A 19,687-nucleotide genomic window follows, 5' to 3' on the forward strand; every position below is an offset into this window, starting at 1 on the left:
TGACCAGAAAAAGAATATTACTTTAAAAAAAATAAAAAAACATTACCAACAATTGTTTATATTTTAGCTAAAATACAAATATAAATTCTCAAAACTCAACAATACCCACTGCGTATAAGTAATGGCTGGTATTTAAATACCCAGTATTACGTATACGCCACACTGGCGGCCAAAATGTCGTTGACTTCGCAATTGGTTACGAATTTGAAACGCTTTCGCCTGGTGACCTTCGACGTGACGGACACGCTGCTCCGCCTGGAGGATCCGCTGCGGCACTACCGCCGCACGGCGGAGGAGTTCGGGGTGACCGGAGTGGACCGCCGCCGGTTGGAGCACTGCTTCCGCCAGCAATTTAAGGCGATGAGCGGCGAGCATCCGAACTTTGGACGCTTCTCGCCGGGATTGGACTGGCAGCAGTGGTGGCTGCAGCTGGTGAGCCGAACCTTTGGCTGTGTGGATCCGGACGCGTCGCCCGAGAAGCTGGAGAGGATTGGCCAGCGGTTAATTACGCTCTTCCGAACGAGCGCCTGTTGGAATCACGTTGATGGCGCCCAGGAACTGGTGCACTGCGTCCGCAGCGCCGGCAAGTGCGTGGGCATCATCTCCAACTTTGATCCCTCGCTGCCAAAAGTCCTCGATGCCATGGGCTTCGCGGGCCAGTTCGATTTTATCCTCACTTCCTACGAGGCGGGCGTCATGAAGCCCGATCCGGGCATCTTCGAGATTCCCCTGAAGAGACTGCAGATCCCGGCGGATCAGGCCCTCCACATTGGCAACAAACTGGACCTGGACTACGAGGGAGCTCGCAACTGCGGCTGGAGCGGATTGCTGGTGAATGACGCAGACAACCCGCACTCCTTTCCCACTTTATCCAAACTTCTAGAGGGTTTAAAGACCCAACAGATCGAATGGTGATGCACCCAAAGCCGAAACTCGACTCAGGATTCGATTAGCTCATGGCTGTAGTTATTTTGTAGATTTTTTGTAAGTTTAAGAAACAGAACAGGATGTAAAACTAGTGTTAAATATAAATACTCGTCATTCTATATACTTTTCGGGACATTCGAGGGAGGTTAAACACAGTAAAATAATTTCTAGCCTAGGAAGAACCCAGAAATAACTTAATAGAATCCTTGGATTTGTTGGTTATTATTATTATTATTATTATCTAATGCTAACTTATAGTTAAAAACTATAAACTAACAGTGGTAATAATAATAATAATAAATAATAAACTTAATAGAATCCCTGGCTTTGTTGGCTATAATTAGACATCGGATTTTAGGTGAAATCGTTTTTCTTAAATATGATTTAAAGCCACATTTGATTGGTTACATTTTTATACCCTTGTAGAGGGTATTATAATTTCAGTCAGATGTTTGCAACGCAGTGAAGGAGACGTTTCCGACCACATAAAGTATATATATTCTTGATCAGCACCAATAGCCGAGTCTATCTAGCCATGTCCGTCTGTCCGTCTGTCCGTCTGTCCGTCTGTCTGTCTGTCCGTCTGTCCGTTTCTATGCGAACTAGTCTCTCAGTTTTAAAGCTATCGCGATGAACCTTTCCCGAAGGTCTTCTTTCTATTGCAGGTAGTACATATGTCGGAGCTAGCCGGATCGGACCACTATATCTTAAGGCTCCCAAACAAATATAAGAAAATTCATTGTAACTTTGTAGGAAGTAGGCGTTTTGATTCTTGACTACTTAAAAACAAAATTGAAATAAATCGAAACGCTGAATCTGGAATCCCTGGAACTGCACCGAGTGAGTATTCTTTTATCTACAAGGGTATATAAGCTTCGGCTGGCCGAAGGTAGCTTCCTTTCTTGTTTTTTTTAAAACCTCAATTAAGTTTGGCCTAAATCTAATTATATCCTAATAAATAAAATTTGTAACCAATCAAATGTGGCTTTAAATCGAATATAAAGAAAACGATTTCACCTAAAATCCGATGGGTAGTTACAATCAAAATCCAAGAAATTCGGCACTTAATTCTTATCGAATGTGTCAAATTGCTAGCGATATCTTATTTTTTTCCTTAATTTAACTTATCAAAAGGGTTTAAAATCTAAGAAATTTAATTTTGTCAGCCACAGTAAGTGAAAAATACAATTTTTAAAAGCTTTCTGAATGTTTAAACAGTTTCTTAGTTCAAATATAATGGTTTTAATGTGTAAAACTAGACAAACTGACAAAAATGGCTTGGAAAAGGCAATGAAATTTAATTGTGTCACTTGCAGTAAGTGAAAAATACAATTTTTAAAATCTTTCTGAATGTTTAAAGAACTTCTTATTGCAAATATAATGCTTTCAAAGTGTAAAACTAGTGACCTGACGAAAAATGGCTTGGCAAATGCACATTTATTTACCTATTTTAGCTGATTTAAAACGAAAACCTCCGCTCGAACGTGCCTGCTTAAACGCCTAGTCCGATTAAACTATTCCTGAAGGCTTATTCAGCATCTCGGTTGATATATACACACACGGCACTCGCACACAGACCTAAATACTATACAGATTAAGAGTAAAAGCTAGTTTGTGACCAGGAATGTGCCATCTGGTTGCCATTTCACCGCTGCTATGTGGCCTGCTTGGTGGCCTTGGCGGGCATCTGGGCCTTGGCCGCCTTCAGCTGCTCCAGATTGAACTGCTTGCGTATCTCGGTGGACACCTGGCGGATGACCGCGTCCGTGTTGGCCTTGAGATCGCGCTCCAGCACCTCGATGTCCACGTCCTTGCTCTCCAGCCGCATCTGCATGTCCGAGTAGAAGTCGCAGAAGAGCACGGGCTCATCGGAGCCGTTCGGCGTCCGCGTGCTGCAGTACTGCCCCCTGCGATGCAGATCGTCGCTGTTCGTCTGCGCATCCAGGCCGAGCAGACGGCGCGCTCCCAGCGGCAGCTGCTGCTGGATGAGCCGCTCGTGGTTCTGCGAGATGTGCTGCTTCAGCTTCTTGAACTCCTTCACCTCGTTCTTCATGTACTTCACATAGCTGTACATCTTGGAGGTCTTCTTGGTCAGGTTCTCCAGGCAGCCGATGAAGTTTCGCACCTGCTGGGTGCGCGGCAGCGTGCTGGGATCCAGGCGCTCGGCCTCGTCGAAGTGCTGCAGCGACCGGTTGAAGTCGTGCTTCATGGCCAGCGCCGAGGCGAGCACCACATGGTTCTCGGCCACCTGCGGGGCATGCTCCACGGCGGCGGAGAGTATCAGGTCGGCATCGGCCAGCCTGCCCATGCGGAAGAGTATGGTGCCCAGACTCAGAAGCGGTATGTCCTTGAATATCGGCGGAGCCAGCAGGGCGGCCAGGCGGGCGCAGGGCAGGGCCTCGCGGGCATTTCCCCGCATGCGCCAGTAGTAGGAGCTCAAAGTGTGGAACTTCCAGGAGGCCGGATGGTGCTGCAGTCCGTCCACCGCGAAGCGTCGCGTCAGCTCCACCGTGGCCATGCCCACATTGGTGTCGTGCTCGCGCTCCAGGAAGGCGGCGGCCAGCACCTCGGGCCGGAAGCTCTCCAGATGATCATAGGTGGCCGGACCGACGCTCAACCGGTGGTAGTCACTGCACACCGGCTCCAGGCCCATCGCAGAGGCACTCTTCTGCACGTGCAGCTGCCGCTGATCGGGCAGATTAATTCTCTTCAGCTGCTCTGGGGTGATCTTCAGATAGGACATGCGCTTCTCCAGCATGTAGTAGTCCATGGCGCACTTGGCCTGCTCGGCCAGATCCTCGCCGAAGCGCATGGAGAAGCGCAGATGCTCGACAATCTGCTCCCGCTTGCGCAGCAGGTCCAGGTAGGAGCGCTCCACGTACTCGCTGTACCTGATCTGCTCGAGAAATGCGGCCAGATTCTTGGGCTCCCGCATGTGGAAGGGCGAGTCCAGCTTGGGCACGATCTGCTCCTCGCGCAGCACCCAGTGGTTGCAGGCCAGCAGCAGGCGGAGGACGGCCAGGAGCACGGCCAGTGCCAGGGGGCACGGGCGCATCTTGGAGGAGCGGAGGAGGAATCGGGAATCCAAGATTTGGTTTTTGGTTTGTTTAAAAAAAAAAACAAACTCGCCTTAGAGGTGGGAAAACAGCGATTACCTTATCGATATTATTGATATTTTCCATTTGGTATATTTCGAGTGCGGTATTTTAGGGAGCTCGCTTTAGGGTCATACTGAAACTGCTTTTCGAAAAAACGTGCGGATTTCTAGGTGATATATTTGGATTCTATAATATATCATGGGTGGCCAGGGCAAGACCATCAACAGGAAGCGCAAGTTTGTGGGCCGCAAGGCGGACGATCCGGAGTTCGATCTGGACAAGAAGCAGTTCAAGGTGCTCCATCTGAATGCCACCGAAAAGCGGCTGATAATCGTTTTGGAGGGAGCCCAACTGGAGACGGTGAAGGTGGGTCCAAAACTAATATATATATAATATATAGAAAGGGAATCCTTATAGATATATACAACCCCCAGGTACACAACACCTTCGAGCTGCTCAATTGCGACGATCATGCGGGGATAATGCGCAAAAACCAAAGGGATCCCGGCTCCTGTCGCCCGGACATCACCCACCAGTGCCTCTTGATGCTCTTCGACTCGCCCCTGAACCGCGCCGGTCTGCTGCAGGTCTTCGTGCGCACGGAGCACAATGTGCTGATCGAAATCAATCCGCAGACCCGCATTCCCAGGACCTTCAAGAGATTCGCTGGTCTGATGGTCCAACTGCTGCACAAGTTCCAGATTCGCGCCAATGACTCCTCCCGCCGACTGATGAGTGTGATCAAGAATCCCATTACGGATCACGTGCCAGTCGGCTGCAAGAAGTACGCCATGAGCTTCTCCGGCAAACTGGTGGCCAATTGCCGGGATCTGGTGCCGCATGGCGAGGAGGGCAGCGAAAAGTACGACGAACCCGTGGTCATTGTCATCGGAGCCTTTGCCCACGGCGTCCTCAAGACGGACTACACCGAGGAGCTGTTCTCCATCAGCAACTACCCCCTGTCGGCGGCCATCGCGTGCTCCAAACTCTGCTCCGCCTTCGAGGAGGTGTGGGGCGTGGTCTAGGCCCGCTGATTATTGTCCTATAGTTTAGTCATAGCTAGTAGTTAGTCTACCATATATTCTTTAAATTGGTTTATATAAAATTTTGTGGAATTTTAATGACTGCATGTCTGTGTTTATATCTTTAGTACAGCGAATTTAACTGGGACCTGGATTTTATAATATTTACGATGCAATCCCTAGTAAAATAACTTATTTCTTGCAATCCTACAAACTGAATTAAGATTACAAAGGTTAAATAGAATTTGTAGTGATAAAGTACCTCCAGAAAAACTTACTTTTTATTACTTGTAATATAAATGCTGAAAACCATTTTAATATAGTTTGTTTTGCTGTAATATTCCCCGATTTTTGATAGATACTTGATAATACAAACTAATAAATGGTTGACATTTATGATAAATGATTTATCTGAACATTTAAATATGCTTTGTTTCCTCCAAAAGTAACTAACTGATTGATTTAACATTAAAAAGGTACAATAGGGATTGTAATGATAAGGTTCCTCCAGAAAGTTATTTAATTTTGAACTCAGTCATTACTTTGAATATATTTCTTGCTAATATAGACTCATTTTTGATGTGATTAATATTTCAACATTCTTCGTTTCCACTTAAAATAGATATAAATTAACCAGAAAACAAGCTTGTTATCCTCAATTTTAATTTTCCTTGACTGACTAGTAAAATCGCTTATTTCTTGTTTCCTAACTGATTGATTCAACTGATTTAACATTACAAAAGGTAAAATAGGGATTGTGATGATATGGTTCCTCCAGAAAATCATTACTTTGAATATATTTCTAGCTAATATTGCCTGATTTTTGATATGATTAATATAACAAATTAAAAAATGGTTGGCATTCTATATAACTCATCTAAATATATAAAATTATTCTTAGTTTCCACTTAAAACAGATCTAAAACAACCTAGCAATCCTCTATTTTCATTTTCCCTGACTGAAAGTGCAGTCGGAAACAAAGAAGACGCATTTCCCACACCGATTGCGCCCGGATTATCTATATCAGATTGTGGGTCATCACCCCATCGCCCACCGCGTTTGCTTTTTACAATAAGTTGGTTTATTTTTGTATAATTTGCAGTTACAAAAGACAGGCTTAGAAAACTTGAATAATTTTGAATGTGTGTGTGTGTGTTACGTTAATTTATGCTTAACTAATTGCCATAATAGTCCTGCGTTTTCCAGGGATTGAGAGCTCAATGGGTAGCATTTTCTGGGGATTCTGGGTTAGGGGATTGGATTGGATTGGATTGGATTCAAGGGAGGGATGCTTCATCTCTACTTGGCGCCCGGCTTCTTGGCGCCGCCGTCGGCGGCCTTCTTCTCGGCCTCCCGCTTGGCGGCCGCCTCCTCGCGCTGCTGCCGGATGAGGGCCAAGCGGGCGAGGTCGGCCTTCGCCTCGGTGGTCTTGCCGGCGGCATGGAGCTTCTCGTACCGCTGGCGCGCCTTCTGCTTCTCGATCTGTTCCCGTTCGCGGCGCGACAGCTCCGGCTTCGGATGGCCGCCACCCTTGGCTCCCTCGCCGCCCGGCGGCCCGTCGTCCAGCTTGATCGCCGAGAGCTTCTGTGTGGCCTTCTTTGTCACCCGATTGGGATTCTCGATCTCGATGAGCGAGGCCACGCCCTTCTTGGCGTCGCGCGCCTCGCCCTCCGAATCCTCGTCGGAATCCTCGCCGGACTCGGAGTCGGAGGAACTGGCTGCTCCGCCCGCCGCGTTTCTTGCCTTCTGGCTGCGATTCTGGGGGGCTTTTCGGGGCGCTGGCGCCTTGGCTTTGGCGGAGGAACTGGCGGCTCCCGCCTTCTCCTCGCTCTCGGAGCCCGAGCCGCTGGTCTGGTCGCTCTCCTCCTCCGACTCCTGCTGCAGCTCCTCCGGCGATGTGAAGTGGCGACTGCGGCCCTTGTGGTTGACGAACTTTCCTCGTGGCATGCTGATCGATCTACGGCCTGATCTGGGGGGTTGCCTGCTCGCGACTCGATTCCCGCCTTGCTAACTGCCGTCGGCTGTTCCTTGTCCTTGCTAAACGACCGCTAAAGCCGTCGAATCCCTCGAAAATAGGCTAAATATAATCACGTTGGCTATAAAAAAAATTTGACTTATTTCGCATGGAGGTGGAGAAACAGCGATGATTTTTCGGTATTTATATACCAGATACAGTATCGATTACAGTAAATATCGCGTGGATTCGATAGTGTCATCGATTGCCATTAAAGCTTAAAAATGAATACATTTTTCTAATTGGAATGTATTTTTAATTTCTAATTGAAGAATTTCTTACAAGTTTTGCCTTTTTAAAAATTATTTTTAGTCATCATTTTGTCTTGCAATTGCATTATGTATCAGGTTTTTAAGCAGGGTTTTATTAATATTTAAGTCGAAGAACACAATCAAAAACAATTCAATTTAATTTAACAGCTGATTTTTTTTATTTATTTTGGTCATCCCATTTGCCTTATTCAAATTCAACTTTGGCGCCAACAGAAAGAGGTGAGAATCAAACGACATTTAGCAAGGACACCCTCCGGATCTAGTGGAGACACCCACTGTTGAGTGGTGGAATCGTTGGTTTGAAATTTTGCACTTCCAAAAACTAGCCTTGGTATTTTCCAACACTGACTCTGACGTCTTTTAAATATAAAACTATTTTTTATGGCCAATTTATAAGAGAAATATCTTACAAAAACATTAAAGTTTTAGAATCGATCTAAAAATGGTAACCCTATTCTCGTTTATAAACTTGTAGATGGCGCTTTAGTGCTAGCAACATCGATAACCGAATATCGATGACTGTCCACCTCTAGTGCCCGACTATATTCGCTTTCCAATACTGTTTCCGACCGAATTGTGTAGTGCTGCGGCAAGAAAAGTTGTGAATTTCGAGGGGAATTTCGAGCAACATGTAAGTAGAGCTTGTGCGTTAATTGTGTGGAAAAAGGACTGGCAGCTGGCATTTTGGCCAGGGCGATGTTTGTTGGCGTCGCAGGGAGTGGAGGGCCGCCTGTCGACGCCTCTGACCCGGTTGCAATATGGACGACGGCGTCGCTTCGCTCGGAATTGTGTGGTTTGTTAAGGGGAATTTGGCTTTCCTGGCCAGAAGTCTTCTCTTTCCAACTGCCGGCTTTCATTTCCGGCCGGGGAAAAACGGCCAATAAGCCGGCTGGTTAAAGTACAGAGCTTCCAGAGATTTCCCTGCCAGCCAGCGACGTGGTGCCGCCTCGTGCTGTTCTCCCAGCTTTTCCCGGCTTGAAATCCCCGCCTGGAAGTTCAAGTGGCGGCCAGAACTGCTAGCTTTCCATTTCTAGAAGGCCTGCAAATGTCCTTGTTTTTGGCCAGCGGCCATCGAAAGGTTTCCCCCCGATTGCCATGCCAATCGCAGCGCCATCCGCATTTTGTGAGGTTAGACTTGAATCGCAAAAAAAAAAAAAGGCAATGAATTTGCTTCATGTTTCTTCTGCCGGCAGCGACGTCGGCGTCGGCGTCTGTCTGCGTGTTTGTGTGCGTGTGCGTGTATTAGAATTCGTTTTGTTATTTCGCATTTATTTAGATTGTCGATTTGCCGATTTGCCTGATTTTCACGTGAATTGCGACTGGCCTGCAAGCAAAAGTATCCCTGCACTATTTCTGAATATGTCGGCATTTTTTTTTTGGCGCGCTTTGCAGCGTCCACAGGTTACCACAAATACATGTACAGATATGTACACACACAGATATGAGCTGTAATCCGTCGCCGTTACAGGCCGACCTCCGTATAATGAACATTTTACTGGCGGCATGTTGCGCATGCGCAGGATTCGCGAATTTCACAATCGCAACATCCCGAAAATCATTACATCTCAATTTGCCAATGACTCATGCAAATAGCGTTTTCAGCGATTCACGAAAGTAGGCTTTATTCATTCGGAAAGTATTCCTATTCATTGTATTCATTTCTGTCTGAAAGGTCAGTTCAAAAATATTACCAATTGTATTGCAAAATGGTATACTAAATTCAGATTAATTAATTTAAAAAATATAATACTAAATCTATTTATTTTTGAATAACGGTTACAATTCACTCTTTTTTTTAAATTAAATATATAATTTACTTTATAGATCCTTTAAACTATATTGTTTATCATAGAGATTATTTGATATTCTTCTATCGCCTTTGCCTATTTCAAATGTAAATAAATCTGAACAGATTTGGTTAGCAAAATACCCAAGGGGTTTTCATAGTTTTGCGAAATAAAGCCAAACAAGAATATTTATTTGCGAATAGAAAACAAACAATTGGCTATATCCTCGATTTCTTCGGTATTCATTTTTCTGTACCTTTGTACAATATTTAGATTAGCTGTTTTACTTTCTCCAATTAAAAAACAAGAAAGGAAGCTAGCTTTGGCCAGCCGAAGCTTATATACCCTTGCAGATCATTCCTATTAATTAACAAATCGCAAAAATGTTCAATTTTCTAATATTTCTCATTATTTTCCGATCGTTCCTATGGCAGCTATATGATATAGTCGTCCGATTTTGATTAAATTAAAATTGAAATTCGGAAATATTTAAAAAGAGTCATATCCTAGAGTAGAAGATAATACAATAAAAACCAAAGAAGCTTGAATTTATTTCCTATTACTTTTCCATTAATTTTCCGATCGTTCCTATGGCAGCTATATGATATAGTAGTCCGATTTTTTAAAAAATTAATTCGAAATTCAGAAATATTTAAAAAATAACATCCCCAAAAGAAGAAGGTAATATTTCAAAAAACACCGAAGCTAGAATTTTTTAAAGTTTTTTTTTTCCGATTGTTCCTATGGGAGCTATAAGATATAGTTGTCCGATCCGGTCGGCTCCGACATATATACTACCTGCAATAGAAAGAAGACTTTTGCGAAAGTTTTGTCCCGATAGCTCAAAAACTGAGAGACTAGTTTGCGTAGAAACAGACAGACGGACAGACGGACAGACGGACAGACGGACAGACGGACAGACGGACGGACAGACGGACAGACGGACAGACGGACAGACGGACATGGCTAGATCGACTCGTCTTGTGATGCTGATCAAGAATATATATACTTTATGGGGTCGGAAACGTCTCCTTCACTGCGTTGCAAACTTCTGACTGAAATCATAATACCCTCTGCAAGGGTATAATAAAATATATGACAACCATATATTACTAGGTCGGTAAAGTTTTGAATATATGATCATCAGTCACAGCAATTATTTGAAATCAGTTTAATTTTGACTATATAATATCACATCAGTGCCAACAATTATTTGAAATCAGTTTAGTTTTAAATATATATTATCATCAGTCCACAAAAATTCTTTAAAGTTTGAAATAAACGTGGTATGTGTTTTATGTGTGAGGATGTGTGATTGCCTGCAAAGTATATCCTTCCGCCTCCCTGACATTGCTCCTTGTTGTTGTTTCAGTTTCATTTTGAGTTTCAGTTTGGTTTTGGTGCGCCAGGAATTTTCGCTTACCTGCATTCGCAGGCAGCCTCTGTGGTCGTCTCTCTCGCTCTCTCTCTCCCTCTCTCTCTCGCTCGGCATCCTGCGGCCCAGCGGGAGCGGCAGCTGCAGTATCCTTGTCGCCATCCCGCTCGCTCCCCTTTGCTCCTGGCCGAACAGCTGGTCGCTGTCCTTGGCGGGCTTTGACGCATCCTTTGTGCACGTCACACGAATTTGGACATTTGCTTCGTCAGTCGCCTGGCGCTCGCCGAACCAACAACATCCTTGCTGCTCGAAGCCTCTCTGGATTTTCAAAATACTAACACAATATTCGCACACCCACAGCTCACCGTTCCGCGCCGTCAAAGTCCAGAGGTCCAGAAGTCCAGTTGTCCACGAGTAAATCAATCACCGAGTGCTTAGCAGGATGGCTCAGGAAGGTCAGGATATTCCCACATTCAAGTGCGTGCTCGTCGGCGATGGCGGCACCGGCAAGACCACCTTCGTCAAGCGCCACATGACCGGCGAGTTCGAGAAGAAGTACGTGGCCACACTGGGCGTGGAGGTGCACCCGCTGATCTTCCACACCAACCGCGGCGCCATTCGCTTCAACGTCTGGGACACCGCCGGCCAGGAGAAGTTCGGCGGTCTGCGCGACGGCTACTACATCCAGGGCCAGTGCGCCGTCATCATGTTCGACGTCACCTCGCGCGTCACCTACAAGAACGTGCCCAACTGGCATCGCGACCTGGTCCGCGTCTGCGAGAACATCCCGATCGTCCTCTGCGGCAACAAGGTGGACATCAAGGATCGCAAGGTGAAGGCGAAGAGCATCGTCTTCCACCGAAAGAAGAACTTGCAGGTAAGTGACCTATTAAAATGCTTTCATTGCATTTTTATCTATCTTTTCTAGTTTACAATAGAGCCCTGCATGAATGGATTCAATGAATTATGAGAATGAATTAATTCGAATTTTGAGTTAAATAGAATTGAATGAATTTTGAGTTAAATAGAATTCCGAAATAATTCAAACGACAATTTCATTTGAAGAATTTATGCCTGAATTTTATTTACTAAGCAGTTAACTTTGATTTGTTACAAATTTTCCACTTTTTGTTCTCAAAAGAAAGTACAAAGAAATCATAAAAATTATTCTTTCATTTATTCAATTCGAAATGAATTAGAAAAACATTCAATTTAATCAGAAATTTCATGGCATACTATATTAAAACAAAAATTGAATAATTCACCCAGGGCTGCTCTAGTTTACAATACCAAAATAACCCCATATTTCTCCACAGTATTACGACATTTCTGCCAAATCGAACTACAACTTCGAGAAACCATTCCTTTGGCTGGCGCGCAAGCTGGTTGGCGACCCCAACCTGGAGTTCGTCGCCATGCCAGCCCTGCTGCCGCCCGAGGTCAAGATGGACAAGGACTGGCAGGCGCAGATCGAGCGGGAATTGCAGGTGGCCCAGGCGACCGCCCTGCCCGACGAGGACGAGGATCTATAAGCCTATTTATAGTTAACTGAGAGAGATGGCCGGCTTGCACACACCACACACACTACACACCACAAACACACAACATGTCACGAGTCGGGGCAACAGGATAGCAGGATAGCAGGCGAACGGGCAAACAGGAAGGAAAAGGAACACCAGCAGCAGCAGCAACAACTACAGATTAGGAGCATCAGCAATAGCTTACCAATTGCCAGCAGCATACGATCGACCTTTAACACTCTACCAATTCACCAGCAAGCCCTGCCAGCCCTTCTGCCGTCGATCGTAAAATATTTTTAAATCCACTCATTTATAAGTCGGTTATAAATTTTTTTTTTGTTTGTTTCCTTTTGCGTTGGCTTTTGGCAGATAACAGATAACACATACAGATACTGAAATTGTCTTAATGATAGAGAAACGAGAAACATAACCGAAAACCAAGTAAAATAAAAAATCGAAACACGTATTTTTTTAAAACTTGCAACAAAACAACTATGTTCTTTTCCACTCGTACAACAACTACATGTTAGAAAGAAAGGAGACGGCAAGCTCTGTGCACGGGAGTGAGCGAGAGCGCAACAGCAGCAGGCAAATGAACTGAGTCCCAAAGGATAGAAAAGAAAAGAGAAAAAAAATACAGAACAGAAAAACACTAAAAACAATGAAAAATATATAGAAAGGCCGCCGAATCCACATCCACATGTTATTAATCTAAGAAACTAAAGAATTAAAAAAATAAACGTCGAAAAAACTAATTAAAAACTCGCCTTCCTAAGCAGTTGAAGATGGAAAGGAATAAGGATATATGCTAATGTCAGGGTTCTTTATTAAATATATATGTTTGATGTCTAGATTCTTCGCCATTCTAGGCAGTTATGGAGCTTTAGGCTTAAGACTGTTTACTATGATTTATTACAAACTGGAGATTTTTAAATTAGCTTTGTACCAACTTATTTTTTTTCAATTTTATTTTCTTTTAAATTTTACCGAAATTCTTGTTTGAAATCCAATCCAACTAAAACTTAAGTCCAAAATTTGGCTTCAAAAATTTGTCTTATGTTTATAATGTTGACAAACCTAAGAATATTTTTATTAACAAAACACAACCAAAGGAACTAGTTAATTTGGATTGTATGTATTACACGGAATTTATTTATGTACCATCCAAGCAAGACAAATTTTCCAATTTAAGGACACTTGAGGCAGCAAGCAGGAAAAACGCCCGTAAAGCGATCCTTGTTCACACACGTGATCTTCTGCTGGGCGCAACTGTAATGATATTGATAAGGAGTTAGTCCAAGCCAATTTCGGTTTTTGACAGATCATTTCGATAAGCGTAGATAAAATTGCAAATGTGTATTATGTATTTCGTTTGACTGAACTTAGAATAAGGACAGCTCTTTTAGTTTGAATTTAAATTTCCTTATTTGTTTATATCCTATAGCCTCCTATCTGCTAGCCTCTTTTTTATTTAGACTAAGCTTAATTCTCTTTCAAAATACTTTTAGCAAGCACCTATTTTATCTGCGCATTTCATCGAAATACCTATAGATTTCTAGATTGAATATACACATGTATGTACTTACTCCTCCACGATGGTCTTGAAGGTGTCCGTGCAGATGGCCCGCTTGAGGCACTTGCCGTCCTTGCCGAAGTCCACGTAGTCCTGTCCGCGCCGCAGGAGCGGCAGGTACTTGAGGAAGATGGTCTCATCCTCCGAGTTGCGGTAGGAGCACACGGGCTCGCTCACTGAAAGAGATGTAGATAGATCAGATAGATCAGTTTCAGCAGATGGGAGGCCCAATCCCGGCCAGATCACCCGCATCGGCGGTGGGCAGCGCCTCCGGGAGCAGGAGCGCCAGCAGCACAGCGGCCACCAGCCACATGGATCTGGATCTGTTGTGCATCTTTGGGACGTGGAAGCGAGACTGAATCGAGCGCCGGAAAACCCGTTTCCTATTTATAGTTCCCTAAAAAGCGACTTGGATATGTGTTTGTTTGCAAATTAGCAGCCGTGATTTGCATTTTCAGCTTGATTGAGAGGAGGGATTATGCTAGCACTTATAATTGCTTAATTGCGCGGCAGGGTCAGATGCGTAGTTTCGAAAAAGTTGAATATTTTGCAGCCCGCATGTCGTTTTAACCATGCAATACTGGTAAAGTTGATATTAAGTAACATCATTTTGACGAATTCTCGCTCTCGGAGATTCTCTGACTTCGAAATAGAGAGGAAGAAGCAATATGGCGACTACTAGGGGTAAGGTTATAACCTTCAATAAGCAATTTGAAGACTTATCAAAACTCTATAAAATAAGCTTCAAATTGTTTATACCTTAAAGATGCCTTAAAAATAAAGAAATAAAAATGGGAAAATAGGTAGTGAAAACTGAATAGACCTTCTTATTAAAATTCGGAAATAGGTTTTATTAAAAACAATTTTGATCTGTTTTTTTTAACTCCAAATAAAAAGCCTTTCGACTTAATTTCAACAATTAAAAAGTTGTTTTTTAGTTAATATTAACAAATATAAATTTATTATTAAGTTTTGTAGTTGTCCTGTTTATATCGACACACTTTCCGCCAGAATATTAAAAACATAAAAGAGCCTTATAAATAGTTGCACTGGATTCCTGAAACGGAAATTGATAACAATTTTTGACCAGCCATGAGGTTATTAAAATATCCATCTTATAAGAAAAATTAATCCAGTAATTTTGAAATCGTTATTCCAAACGAAGTAATACTAAGTGCTGAATTTACATAGCATCCGGATCCAGCCTAGATGTAGTTGCTCTCCGCCTCCTGGCAAACCAACTTGGGACAGCAGTCGGGGAAGGTGCGTCTCATGTCCGACGCGATCTTGCATTGTTCCGTCGGCACCAGGTTGTGGCGACCGCAACTGTAATAATTTGGATAAGTATTATAGGTATTAATAGATTAATATAGGTATTAATCCATCTTACTAGCCAATTTCTAGGACATAATCCGGCCGACAGTAGATCGATTGGCAATAGCCCTCGCGATTGATTGGCTTGTATGACTGCTTCTTGGGAATGGCCTGGTTGAGTTCCTCATAGTAACACTGGCCGGGAAAATCTGGGGAAATGGGTAAAAATACATAATGTTATTATCAATGTTGTAATATCAAATAATAATATTGTGGAAATGTGTAATAGGGTTTTATAAAATTTAAAAAAAGTTAATTGGTCCGGGTTCAAACCCCACTGCTGCATAGAGAATTTTTTTAATTTCTCATACGATTTTTCCCCCGATCTCCAACGATTAAATATTCACCTGGGTGAACCGCATTTCCGCGATAGGTGAGATCCGCTCGTGCTGCACCACAAATGCTCAGGAGCACCAGAAGACAACCAACTTCGATGCGCATAATCGCCAAGTAAAATAATGGAAATTAAGTTAGAGATTCCGAAGACCAATGCAAATCCAAATCCGACTTGGCTGTTGTGCGCTACCCGTGCGACTGAGTCAATTACAATTAATTGTTGTTGCTTTTATATAAAATTAATAATAAACATTGTGCCGTACATTGTATGTATGCATACATACTGAGATATAGCACATACCCAGATATCATCTGTATCTGTGCCTTTTGTTTGACGACGACTTAAGGCGTCCGCTCTAGCTCTAGTTTAAATTTAAATTAATTAAGCCAGCCCTGAAAGCGAGAGTGATACATATCTGGCGGGGATCGGATGGGGCTGGGCGGGAATGGGAGTGGTGGTGGGGGGTTCCTGACAGTTAAGTGACACGGTTCGAGAAACTGTGGCAAGGTTGCTGCGTCGCGAAAAGTAATCAAAACACGCAAATAACTCTTTTGTAAAGCCGAATTTCGGCCACATACACTGAAAAAAATATTTTTTTTTTGTGGGAAATTGGGATCTGGGTTTTTGGTAAAAATTTGAATTTTTTCTGTTTGTTTTTTTTGCTGTAACTTGGCCAAAAATTGTCTTACACCAAAAATACATACTGTTTTGAACAGATAACTAAATATTAAATAAATCCATGGCACTTTCCGGGTGATCTTGAAAAAATACAATTTTCGCCAATTAAAAATTTTTTTTTTGTGGGGGTACATCATAATTTTTTACAAAAAATTTAAATGCCAATCGTTTGGAAATTTAATAACGAGTTCAGAAAGGTATGACAATCTATATTTGGATTAATATTTCCATTGTTACGGTCAAAAAACAATTAATTTTTTTGTGGAAAATTGTTTGAATAATTTTAAGGATTTTTTTTCATATTGCTGAACTTTGATAAAGCTTACAAAAATAGGGCCTAGTTATATACTATTTCTTTCTGTGTACGCTGAACACTCGACAAGATTCCCGGGAACATACATATTACGTATCTACATTTATGCAAATTTAATGGAACTCACGAGTGCAAGTGCATTGTGGTTGGGATTAGACGGTATTTGCATTAATTAATTCGAATCGCGGGGAGAGGGTTGGGACCGTGAATTCATTTGGATTGTATTGGACAGAGTCAAGTCTACGATTTCCACTACAATTTACAAATTAGGGTTCTGGCTTCTTAGTATGAAGTATAATTTAATGGGTGAGGTAGGCTACACCTTTCAGTTAAATTATACTTATTAAAAGTTGTAGAAAAATAAATATTAAATAAAAAAAATAGAAAATAATACGTTTCAATGTTTTATCCCCACTTTAAAGTTTTTCCAGCTCGAGTTACAAATATTTTCGTGCTGTTTCTACTAAAAACAATTAATCAGCAATAGATTTACTTCTACTATTTGTAAGTTATAATTGTTATAATATTTATTTGAACAATATTTTACAAGTGGAAGGCTCGATAGTAAATGCTATGAAGTATATTGAAGTATATTTTCCTGGTCTAGGCCAACATCCTCGAGTGCCCGGATTCGGATTCCCCGGTTCGATAACGTCGAGCGCCTCTTCCTCCATTTCCAGCTCGAGAGCAAGGCAAACCCAATCAGAGTCAAATCAATCGACCGGGGGCACTGGAGCGGTGATAGGGCGCTGATAAGAGGGGCCTCTCTTACGTTGTCCTATATAAGAAATGCCTCCGGCGACGTACTATTGCTATTCCCGAAATAGAGGGCAACCATCATGTCTGTATCGCTTTGGGTGCCTTTCGTGGCCTTCGTGGCCTGTCTAATGGTCTCCTCAGTGGTCGCCAATGGCTTTAGCACCCAGTACCAGGGGCACAGGCAGCACCCGACCATTCCGGATCACTGCCTCTATGAGGAACTGGACCTGGCCGTTCCGCTCCACGGATCCGTTCTGCCCGCCGGACACGACGGCTACTGCATCCGGTTGGAGTGCACCGACGACTACCTGCTGATGATCCGACAGTAAGTTCTGAGACTCGGAAGAATCCTTTCTGGAGTAACCCAATTCTTTTCAGCTGCGACAAACAGCCTTTTCCTCGACCTGGCTGTCATCTTTCGGCCCACGACTATGACCTTCAGTACCCCGACTGCTGCCCCCAACTCGAGTGTTCCGACGGATTCTAGATAAAAGGTTACAGTGGTTTCCAAAAAAATAGCTCTGATATTCCTGGATTTTTGATATAATATATAAAGAAAGAGCATTTAAGGATCCGGAATCTGAAAAAAAATTAAAAAAATAACTATTAAGCTGTCAATATTATTAAATAAATCAATCTATAAGTACATATATTGTATAGCAATTACTATTGACATGGTTAAAGTCCAGATTTATTAATGATATCCCTTCTACTTATGTAAGTTTGGGGTAATTAAATAATAAATTACCAGCCCCTAACTAAGCACAAAAATCAATTTGTTTTTACAGTGGTCTCCAAAAAAATAGCTCTGATTTCCCTGGATTTTTGATATAATACATAAAGAAAGAGCAATTCTGGATCCTTAGAATCTGAAAAAAAAATTAAAAGATAACTATTAAGCTGACAATATTAATAAATAAATAAATCAATCTATAAGTACATATATTGTATAGCCATTACTGTTGACTTGGTTAAAGTCCAGATTTATTAATGATATCCCTTCTACTTATGTAAGTTCGAGGTAATTAAATAATAAATTACCAGCCCCTAACAGCTTAGCACAAAAATCAATTTGTTTTTAAGACCCAACATTTTATGAGCGTTATTTTTATGATGCTATTACTGGGACTGCTGCTGTTTTGCTAGTTTTGAGTCGGGATCTGTTCCAAACAAGAATTTTCCGCCCATTTGATAAACCCGAAGACCCCGGCGACGCAATCGCCGAAGCACGGGAATCTTGACCTTTCAATCTAATCGCAGGCGCACCCCAAACAAATAACTATATAGTCGGGCAGCTGAGCGATCTCGGGATCAGTTGGCTGAAAAATATGAAGTCGGTTACGTTCGTACTCTGCCTGGTCGTTCTGGGCGCCCACTCGCTGCTCGTTTTTGGGGGTAAGTAGGCCATTAGCTCCTCCAACCGCACATCCTTTTCAAGGTAATAACTTCTCCCTCAGCCGACTGCGAGATCAGCGGTCATAAACTGAAGACTGGGGAGAAATATAGTCCGGTAGGTCGCTGTCTGCAGTACACCTGCCAGGGACCCAAGTCGCTTTCGGCACTGACGTAAGTTGCATCGCCATATAAGGTATAATCTCCTTGGCTCACTCAATTTTCCCATCCAGATGCCCTTCTGTGGCCACGCTGAAGCCCTGCAAAATGGAGGAGGACCTGACCAAGCCTTATCCCGGCTGCTGTCCAAAGTTTAACTGCTAGTAACATAACAAATCGACCTGCAAGTGAATAAAAAAAAATTTAAAAACTACAAATTAAATTCCGAACATCTTAAAATAAAACATAGAAGCAAAACTTAAAATCTTAACATTTTTAAATTTATAATTAGTAAACCGAAAATAATAGTGCACCTCGCTTACAAAAACCAAAATTGCGCATTTATTTCGATTTCGGTTTGGTATACAGGCTTGAACTTAGTCGTATTTGCTCATACATATAGTAAATATACAAGTTGTGTTCTATGTGTATACATATATAAATATTCTCGTGTCAATTGCCACTAATTCACCATTCACTTGGACATGCACATTGTTTGCTTGCATAACAAGTATATATGTATACATATATATATCTCTGCTTAACTACATATATGAATTTGTATAGTTCTCTAAAATAACGAGGAGACCCCGGCAGTGATTGAATTATATCCTGCCCCTCGAGGAATCTCCTCCGCCTCGGATTAATCGCATTCATTACGGATCAGCAGGTGCATTTTAGTCTTACGCTTACGGATACAGATTAATGGGTATGTTTGTGGTAAAGATACAATCTTCCAATTCGGATTCGATCAATAACTCGTGCTGCGGCTATAGCATTTTGTAGATTTAACCGATTGTAACCTGAGCTAGTCTAAACATTCTTTAACTATGGTCCGTTGGCCCGAAAGCCATTAAGTTGATCTGGGAGCTTACGAGCTAATACAAATTGCTACTTTTTAATGCTTAATATGGGATGGGATGGCATTCTTTGGAGCGTTGTGAGCATGTTTCCCTTGGAATTCTAACTCTAAAACTCTAAACAATGGACAAAACAAACAAAATAATTTATCATAATAATCAAATTTAATGAAATCAAAATTGAACTGTAAAAAAACAAGCCAATTTGAAATCAATAGTGCATAAT

At 42.5% G+C, this 19,687-nt stretch overlaps 9 protein-coding genes across 9 annotated transcripts; 5 read left to right on the forward strand and 4 right to left on the reverse strand.

Annotated features, from left to right (window-relative positions):
- The first annotated feature begins 144 nt into the window (after positions 1-144).
- Positions 145-1,046, forward strand: LOC108060933 (rhythmically expressed gene 2 protein). The gene has a single exon (XM_017146880.3). The coding sequence runs from the start codon at positions 175-177 to the stop codon at positions 913-915; it is 741 nt and encodes a 246-aa protein (XP_017002369.2). The 5' UTR covers positions 145-174; the 3' UTR covers positions 916-1,046.
- Positions 1,047-1,959: 913 nt separating this feature from the next.
- On the reverse strand, positions 1,960-4,044 carry LOC108060932 (tetratricopeptide repeat protein 17). Its single transcript, XM_017146879.3, has one exon. It carries the CDS (start codon positions 3,980-3,982, stop codon positions 2,582-2,584), a length of 1,401 nt encoding a protein of 466 aa, XP_017002368.1. The 5' UTR covers positions 3,983-4,044; the 3' UTR covers positions 1,960-2,581.
- Positions 4,045-4,152: 108 nt separating this feature from the next.
- Positions 4,153-5,146, forward strand: LOC108060834 (ribosomal RNA small subunit methyltransferase NEP1). The gene is made up of 2 exons (XM_017146728.2): positions 4,153-4,391; positions 4,460-5,146. Exons 1-2 carry the CDS (start codon positions 4,224-4,226, stop codon positions 5,048-5,050), a joined length of 759 nt encoding a protein of 252 aa, XP_017002217.2. The 5' UTR covers positions 4,153-4,223; the 3' UTR covers positions 5,051-5,146.
- Positions 5,147-6,106: 960 nt separating this feature from the next.
- LOC108060828 (28 kDa heat- and acid-stable phosphoprotein) lies at positions 6,107-7,197 on the reverse strand. Its single transcript, XM_017146721.2, has one exon. The coding sequence runs from the start codon at positions 6,993-6,995 to the stop codon at positions 6,348-6,350; it is 648 nt and encodes a 215-aa protein (XP_017002210.2). The 5' UTR covers positions 6,996-7,197; the 3' UTR covers positions 6,107-6,347.
- A 642-nt stretch (positions 7,198-7,839) lies between these two features.
- On the forward strand, positions 7,840-12,767 carry Ran (RAN, member RAS oncogene family). The gene is made up of 3 exons (XM_017146872.3): positions 7,840-7,965; positions 10,857-11,373; positions 11,813-12,767. Exons 2-3 carry the CDS (start codon positions 10,939-10,941, stop codon positions 12,026-12,028), a joined length of 651 nt encoding a protein of 216 aa, XP_017002361.1. The 5' UTR covers positions 7,840-7,965; positions 10,857-10,938; the 3' UTR covers positions 12,029-12,767.
- Positions 12,768-13,139: 372 nt separating this feature from the next.
- On the reverse strand, positions 13,140-13,948 carry LOC108060843 (uncharacterized). Its single transcript, XM_017146741.3, has 3 exons — positions 13,836-13,948; positions 13,603-13,765; positions 13,140-13,285 (listed from the first exon to the last, which is right to left on the reverse strand). Exons 1-3 carry the CDS (start codon positions 13,921-13,923, stop codon positions 13,204-13,206), a joined length of 333 nt encoding a protein of 110 aa, XP_017002230.2. The 5' UTR covers positions 13,924-13,948; the 3' UTR covers positions 13,140-13,203.
- Positions 13,949-14,519: 571 nt separating this feature from the next.
- Positions 14,520-15,881, reverse strand: LOC108060923 (uncharacterized). Its single transcript, XM_017146870.3, has 3 exons — positions 15,311-15,881; positions 14,980-15,112; positions 14,520-14,915 (listed from the first exon to the last, which is right to left on the reverse strand). Exons 1-3 carry the CDS (start codon positions 15,402-15,404, stop codon positions 14,795-14,797), a joined length of 348 nt encoding a protein of 115 aa, XP_017002359.1. The 5' UTR covers positions 15,405-15,881; the 3' UTR covers positions 14,520-14,794.
- Positions 15,882-17,130: 1,249 nt separating this feature from the next.
- LOC108060922 (uncharacterized) lies at positions 17,131-17,700 on the forward strand. Its single transcript, XM_017146868.3, has 2 exons — positions 17,131-17,375; positions 17,429-17,700. The coding sequence occupies exons 1-2, from the start codon at positions 17,131-17,133 to the stop codon at positions 17,535-17,537; spliced, it is 354 nt and encodes a 117-aa protein (XP_017002357.2). The 3' UTR covers positions 17,538-17,700.
- Positions 17,701-18,285: 585 nt separating this feature from the next.
- Positions 18,286-18,935, forward strand: ssp7 (short spindle 7). The gene is made up of 3 exons (XM_017146871.3): positions 18,286-18,445; positions 18,508-18,616; positions 18,676-18,935. The coding sequence occupies exons 1-3, from the start codon at positions 18,379-18,381 to the stop codon at positions 18,764-18,766; spliced, it is 267 nt and encodes an 88-aa protein (XP_017002360.1). The 5' UTR covers positions 18,286-18,378; the 3' UTR covers positions 18,767-18,935.
- The last annotated feature ends 752 nt before the right edge of the window (positions 18,936-19,687 follow it).

The sequence above is a fragment of the Drosophila takahashii genome, chromosome X (assembly GCF_030179915.1).
Source record: "Drosophila takahashii strain IR98-3 E-12201 chromosome X, DtakHiC1v2, whole genome shotgun sequence".
Taxonomy (NCBI): Eukaryota; Metazoa; Arthropoda; class Insecta; order Diptera; family Drosophilidae; genus Drosophila; species Drosophila takahashii.